The sequence below is a fragment of the Tupaia chinensis genome, unplaced genomic scaffold, assembly GCF_000334495.1.
Source record: "Tupaia chinensis unplaced genomic scaffold, TupChi_1.0 Scaffold142716_1, whole genome shotgun sequence".
Classification (NCBI taxonomy): Eukaryota; Metazoa; Chordata; class Mammalia; order Scandentia; family Tupaiidae; genus Tupaia; species Tupaia belangeri.
Window position 1 is genome coordinate 8,079,270 of NW_006202562.1, and position 7,212 is coordinate 8,086,481.

At 41.7% G+C, this 7,212-nt stretch overlaps 1 protein-coding gene across 2 annotated transcripts in view; it reads right to left on the reverse strand.

Annotated features, from left to right (window-relative positions):
• The window catches only part of LOC102501935 (zinc finger protein 883-like), a 12,745-nt gene extending 6,987 nt beyond the window's left edge, over nucleotides 1-5,758 (reverse strand). The window contains exons 1-3 of one of the 2 annotated variants that reach the window (XM_006163643.3): nucleotides 5,403-5,758; nucleotides 3,965-4,081; nucleotides 1,358-1,439 (exon numbers count right to left, since the gene is read on the reverse strand). In XM_006163643.3, coding sequence (XP_006163705.1) covers nucleotides 1,358-1,375 — 18 coding nt within the window. In that variant the 5' untranslated portion in view covers nucleotides 1,376-1,439; nucleotides 3,965-4,081; nucleotides 5,403-5,758. The remainder of the gene's footprint in view (nucleotides 1-1,357; nucleotides 1,440-3,964; nucleotides 4,082-5,402) is intronic. The other variant, XM_014582181.2, reaches the window with a different exon arrangement.
• Between the last annotated feature and the right edge of the window lie 1,454 nt (nucleotides 5,759-7,212).

The following is a 7,212-nucleotide window of genomic DNA, read 5'->3' on the forward strand; positions in this document are numbered from 1 at the left end:
AGGCTAAGACACTGGATTCACACATGGCTGACTGAAATTTGAGTCCTGGACCTGCCAGCTTGAAATTCATGCCAGGCTTGTGTGTCTGTGCACCCAAACCCCCAGAGGAGAATGGAGAAAGGACTGTGGCATGATCATCCCTCCTGAGGAGTGACTTCTCACTTTCTCTTTCTCTGTCTCTCTCTGTGTCTCCAGTTAATGCCCATGCTCTATAAAAAAAAATCTCTGTTAAAAAAAATGGAAGAGAACCTTGATGTAATCTTCATCATCCTTCAGAACTGAACAAGTGTCATACAGATCTTGGTATCAGTAGGTATAAACTCTTTCAATGCATTGTGACTCAGATGTTCATAATAAGGTAAGGACAGATAGTTCAGTAGCATAAAGCCAGGGACATTTGAGACTTCTGGACTGAAGAATAGTCTTAGACTGACCATTTCTGAAGGAAGACACCTCCCATTCTACTTTTTCTGTGAAAACCCCAAATATCAGTTGTTACTGCCTTGTAGCTTTATTATAATTCTTTTATCTTTATTAAGTATAAAAGAAGCATCTTTACTGGCTTTTGTCTATCTATTTCTTTGAAAATTTTCCCAGGACTTCAATGATATTACACACACTAAATTTGTTCTACTATACTCTTCATTACACAGCCACAATTAAGTTAATAATATTTCCTACACATTGTTTTCAGTTATCAAATAAGAAAAAAATTGTTAATTACTAAGTGGGAGAAAGAGTGACAAGAATGATAAGTATTTAAGTTATCTTTTCAGCAATTTTCAAATGCTTAAATATATTCTATCAATTTTAAGAAGATTGAAATTTTGGGGAAAAAGGAATGATTCCTCATGGACTAATGATTCCTCCCTTCCCTGGACTAACATGCTCTCATTTTTCCTCAACTCTGCACAGATCTCATCATTCCAGGACTTATGACAGCAATGACTGACTGCACCTCCCTATTAGGCTGCAGGGTTTTACTCCTCACTTATTTCTACCACGTGCATTCATTACAACTAATAGCATGGTTAATGAGTCAATTTGCCAATGAGGCCATGAACTTATTGAGGGAGAAAAAAATATGTCATTTCTTCTGTAAACACAAACTTATTAAAAAAAAAAAAGGTACCACATATTAGTGTGATACTGAGTGATATTATAGATATTAGTATGATATAAATTGATGAGTTCCTGACCTAAGATAACCATCCCAGGTTCCTGAGAAAACTTAAATGGAGCTCAGATCCATGAAAATCACCTGATGTGTTTAAAATATCCATGCAAATAGTAAAATCCTACCCATTTTCTGGGATTAGGAGTGCAATTTCAGTAGAAAAAGGCATCTTCTACTCACCAGTGGATGCATTGCCATTAACTCAGTTTCTCACAGTCTTCCTCTGCGTTTTCACTCACATTCCAAGCAGTAGTCAGGTAAACTGTGGATGGAAAAAGAAGCCGTCAGACTCCAGTCTTGTGCACAATGTCTAGATACACCTGTCATGAAGCCTCAGACCTTCATTTCAATGTGAACTCTCACCTAAACAACAAAAAAATTGCAGTTCACTCTAAACAGGTACAAGACTCTTCTTTTAATGCATGGCATGAGTTAAGAAGGCTAATGTGAATGCTAATAAACAAAACAGAAATACATATATCATGGATAAGATCATGAAAAGCACTGGATTTTACGTGAATTAGCCCCTGCTGTCAGTGTTACTCAATTTCTTCCCTGATTCCAAAATATAGAGATCCCTGACTCATCCCACACAGGGATTTCCACCTGTAGGTAACTATTATGGAATTTCTGAGATTCTCTTACTCTTGCTTTATTTGCTGGCAATGTTTCCAAAATCCACCATAGCTACTGAAGCTGTGTACCTTTCTGCTCTTATAAAATCCTAACTTTCAGACCTTTCTTCCATGGAACTGGATATTAATCAAAGAATAATCTATTTTATGATTATATTAATTACATTTATACCATTTATAGAGATTGGTGGTTCCCACCCTGCCAATCAAGCCTTTAAAATCCCCTGTATCAGAAAGAAGCAGGAGTATAAGTACTGTAACGTTACTGTTATGTACTGACACAGTCCTTTAGGTCAAGGATGCCCAGAAAATACAGAATGACTGAGGATTAGTAGGAAATCCAGGGACTGTAATATTTTTTTAAATAGCAGCTAAAATCTTTGAAACTGTGTTTTATATTAATCTTTATCATCTACAACATTCCTGTTCTCAATTATACACACCGCACACACATATATCAGGGGTGTCTTCAAAAAGTTTGTATAGGGACCAGCAAGTGGTATGGTGGTTAAGGTGCTGGACATTCCCACATGGCCAACCACGGTTTGAGTCCTGTAACTGGCAGCTTGCTTTCTCACTTTTCCCCCCTCTCTCTGTCTCTCTCTCTCTCTGATCAAGAAAAGAAAAGAAGGAACCAGCAGTTAGCGTAATGGCTATGTCGCTGGACTCCCATATAGTTGACAGCTGTTCGAGTCCCAGACCTGGTGGCTTAAACTCACACCGGGCACGTGTGTGTGTGTGTGCCCAAGATCCCGAGAGGAGAATGGAGGAGAAGGGATTGCAGAGTGGTCATCCCCCCTGAGGGGTGATTTCTTGCTTTCTGTCTCTCTGTCTCTCTCTTTTTGGCAAGCACACATGCCCTATAGCAAAAACCTCTCCAAAAAAAGAAAAAAAAGAAAAGAAAAAACAGAAAAGGAAAGAAAAAGAAAAAGAAAAAAAAGTTTGTAGAAAGGCATATTATTAAAAAGTATGACTGGATTACAAAATTTTGCACCAAAAAAACCCTCTGCATTTGAATTCCAATTTTCCCGTATGTTTTTGAAGTTCATACACATGTGTGAGAAAATGTATAAATAGTAATTTCAGGGACTTGAGATTTGGGGCATGCGTACACAATGCACCTGGCGTGAATTTTGAGCCACTGGGACTCAAACTGTGGTCAAGTACATGGGAGTCTAGTGACATAACCATTACGCCAGCTGCTGGTCCCTATTTATATAGTGTTTTTTTTTTTTTTTTTTAAAGAAGATTAAATAAAAATCGATCCAGGTAAGTTAAAACAATAAAAAAAAAAACACAAGAGAACACACATAAAAATTAATATAGGTAAGCAGAATATTAAAAATTTATAAGCCAAAAGGTATAATAAAAACAAAGTGATTAATCGACATGCCCAACAGAACTTCTTGGATGGAAAAAATACTCTATCTAATAGAGTAGCTATGAGGCCTATGTAAATACAGATCACTTGAAATCTGGTTAGTGATATTGAGTATTTGTAGTTTAGTTATATATATATATATATTTTTTTTTTTTTTAGTTTTTTGCCATAGGGTACGCGTGCTAACTGGAGAGAGACAGAGATAGAGAGAGGGAAAGTGAGAAGTCACCCCCAGTAAGGATGGCTATGCCACAATCCCTTCTCCTCTGTTTTCCTCGGAAGATTTTGGGCATATATATACTCCTGCCCAGTGTGATTTTCAAATCATTGGGTCCAGGGCTTGAACCTAGTCAGCCATGTGGGAATCCAGTTCCGTAACCACCTGCTGGCCTCTAAATTTAAACTTTTTAGACACACGTCTAGTAATTACTGTACTGGACAGCTATGAATCTAGAATCCTGGAGGAAGCAGTTAAATAATGAAACATAATAGATTCAAAACAAAAACAGAAAAGGGACACTAACAGTCAAAATTAGAAAATGAGAGTGTTGAAGTAAATGTTGATACAATAAAATGAAAAGATCATTAAGATTAGGCTTTGACATGACAAATGGTTTGAAATGTCTTAACTTTCCCCTAGTCAACACCCTTGGGAATGTGTGCCTACACATCAAATTAAGAAAGGAGATCAGCAGGGTAGGCCAGTAGAAAATACCCATCACCGTTACAACATGATCTAAATGGGACAGTGCCAGGTGTTGCCCTTCTCACCCTTTCTCCTAGATTACAAGCCATATTTCATATCTTGAGTAACAGTGACTTCTCTCGTGGTTTTAATCACAGTGATCTCAAGTATTTCACTCTTCTTGTCCAGAATATCACATTAACCTATGAAAAACGACATAGTTAAGATGATCTGTTTGTTGGCACTGGAAGAGAGGAAAGATAAGTTATAGAAATAGTTCTGTACAAGACATTCACCATGATTAAATGGGAACTGTTAGAGAACAAAAATAGCTCCATAATCCAGCCCATTCTTGAGCATGTGTGGAGAAAAGGCAAAGGGAACATAAAATTTGTTGGAAACTTCAGTTCAGACTCACTGAGTTAAATGATCACACAGAGGGGCCAGCAGTTAGTGTAATGGCTATGTCACTGGACTCCCATGTAGTCGACCGTGGTTCGCGTCCTGGACCTAGTGGCCTAAAACTCACACCAGGCGCGTGTGGGTGTGTGCCCAAGATCCCAAGAGGAGAATGGAGAAGAGACTGCAGTGTGGCCATCCCCTCGGGAGGTGATTTCTCACTTTCTGTCTCTCCGTCTGTCTGTCGAACACACGCGCCTTATAGCAAAAACCTCTCAAAAAAGATCACACAGAAGAATAAAAAAACTATTAAATATCAAAGTAAAATTTTAAACTAGGTTTTCATTGTTAATATAAAAAATAATCAATGTCCTTACTAGGTGCACACTGAAGTAGTGTAAAACTGTATGCTAAGCAACCAAGGGTACCTGCAATATAAAGACTAAAAAACCATGATGGGTTTTCTAGGGATTTATAATCTCAATCTGACACAGTAATACTAACAATAATGTAAACTGGAAATTTTTTTAAAAAAAAGAATGAATTTATGATCTTTCTTTCACTCCTCCTCTGTTGGTCAAATCTTTCTGTCCTGCCTCTCTGCAGATTCCCTTATCTTTTATCCTTATTTCTGTATGTCACTTCTTGTCCACTTCACTTTCACTCCTATGTCTTTCCAAGACGGTAGGGCCCACCCACCCATCCTGTTTCAGTATCTCTTTCTCTCCCCCAGACTCTTTTCCTTACCCTGGTTCTCTTTCTCTCTATTCTATTTCTCCTCCCCAGCCTCTTGGCATTTTCAGAAATAAAAAGGAAGGGGCTTGCCCCGCTCAGAAGGACCACACTTTCCATTGGGACATTCGTAGTATAAACACCCTGGCAGCCACAGCCACTAGAATAGGATCTGGGACAGAATGGGGTGTCACGGAGCAGTGGCTGGTAAAGTCCCCCAGCCCAGGGCTCAGAGGCTAAGGAGAGGCCAGAGGAAAGCAAGGCTGGCCCAGAAGGACGTGAACATGCAGGGAGGTCTGAGAACCGGGTCTGCGCAATCCTAATCCTAGGGCCAGTGGGAGGGCACGGTGTCCGGGTACTGCCCACCAAGGGCGGCGAAGAACCAGAACCCACCTCCAAGCCGGGACGTGAACCGAACGTGGACTGGCGCGGGGAAAAGAAGAGAGGCGGGGGAAAGTCCGAAGGCACAAAGGCGGAGGAAGGCGGGCCGGCCAGCGGGAGGTTTAGCCGACACTGACGCGGACCAGGAAATGGACTCGGAGTGTCTCACAGCGACGTGGGGTCCCTGGATGGTGACAGCCGCAGTGACACCCGGAACCTGCCTGCGGAAGACCAGGTGCTGGACACGGCTGCTCCGGCTGTGAACTAGAAATACTGAAACTCGCTCCGCCGCTCAAGTCGGCTTCCGGGTGGGCAGGAAATTGCTGCCCGGACGGGGCGGGGCCAGCGTGTGGGCGGGGCCTGAACTCCTCGCCCCGCCCCCAGGATGTCTCAGTCTGTCAGTCACTCGGCCCCGAGGAACTCTGGGTCCTCCCAGGAGTTTTGAGTGGCGTGGTGGGGCAGCCTATGCAGCTGGTGTAAATTGGCTTCAGAGGTAGGAGCGCAAACGCTTAGCATTTTCAGGCCGCTCCTGCTGACGGCGGAAACGCTTCCTTCCCAACTGCGTCGAAAACAGTTGAAGTCCACAGCATTCTGTGAGTGAGTCGGTGTCGGCAGGCGGGATTCTGCCTCCTGAGTGTGGGCAGTGGTTGGATCGAGACCGTCCAGGACTCTGCAGTTAAGAGATGAGCTGTTTAGGACAGAGGCTGGAAGGTGACGGCCAGTCTCAGCCTCTGGGACTTTGCTAACACCGAGGATCACAGAGGATCTCAGTTTCCATTGCTACTCCCCATCCCGCGGGAGCAGAGGTGCAATTTCAGACCCAGTTTCAGGGATTCACTGGCCAGGGTCTAAAAAAAAAAAGAAGACAGACAGAGAAAGAAAAGAAAAGGAAGGGAAGGAAAGGGGAGGGGAGGGGAGGGGAGGGGAGGGGAAGGGAAGGGAGGGAAGGGAAAGGCCTGCACACTTGTCCTATAGAAAAAAATCTTTTAAAAAAATTTGCAGGGAACCAGCAGTTAGCGTAATGGCTATGTCGCTGCACTCCCACGTAGTCGACCGGGGTTCGTGTCCTGGACCTGGTGGCTTAAAACTCACGCCGGGCGCGTGTGCGTGCGTGCGTGCCCAAGATCCCCAGAGGAGAATGGAGGAGAAGGGATTGCGGCGTGACCATCCCCCCTGGGGGGTGATTTCTCGCTTTCTGTCTCTGTCTCTCTCTGTCTGTCTGGCGAGCGCACACGTCCTACAGTGAAAATCTCTCCAAAAAAAAAAAAAAATTTGCAGTACACAGTTTTATTCCTCCTGCTTTACGTTTAATTTGTTCTTTTTTCACACGTACCGAGAGGATGTATATACCCTCAGACAAATATGGATGTAATACATAATTTGCAAAATTATTATTGGCAAATATGCAAAAGTCATTATTTTCAAAATATATTTCAGCTCACATCATTATATTTATTTTCCAGCGCTATCTGAGCATTTACTCGAAAATATGAGATAGCTTAATTTGTCGTTGTTTCTTACTTCTGAATGTTTTCTGTCAAGCATTGGTAATGAGACATGTAAAATAAGTGTTTTATTAGAAAATATGTGATTATTCTTTTGAAGATTGAAATAGTAATTTAAAAATAGTCCCAGATAAATTTGATAGGTGTTATCTGATGGGGGAGCAGAACTGTGTTGTGTAAAATACTCAGTTTTTTTGGTCTAGATCTCTAAGGTTAGAGACCTGCCGTAAGACACAATGAAAAACCACAAACGTATAAAGTAGGAAAAGAGACATTTTAATAGAAAAGTAAAGATTTTTTTATCAGAAAAGAAATAC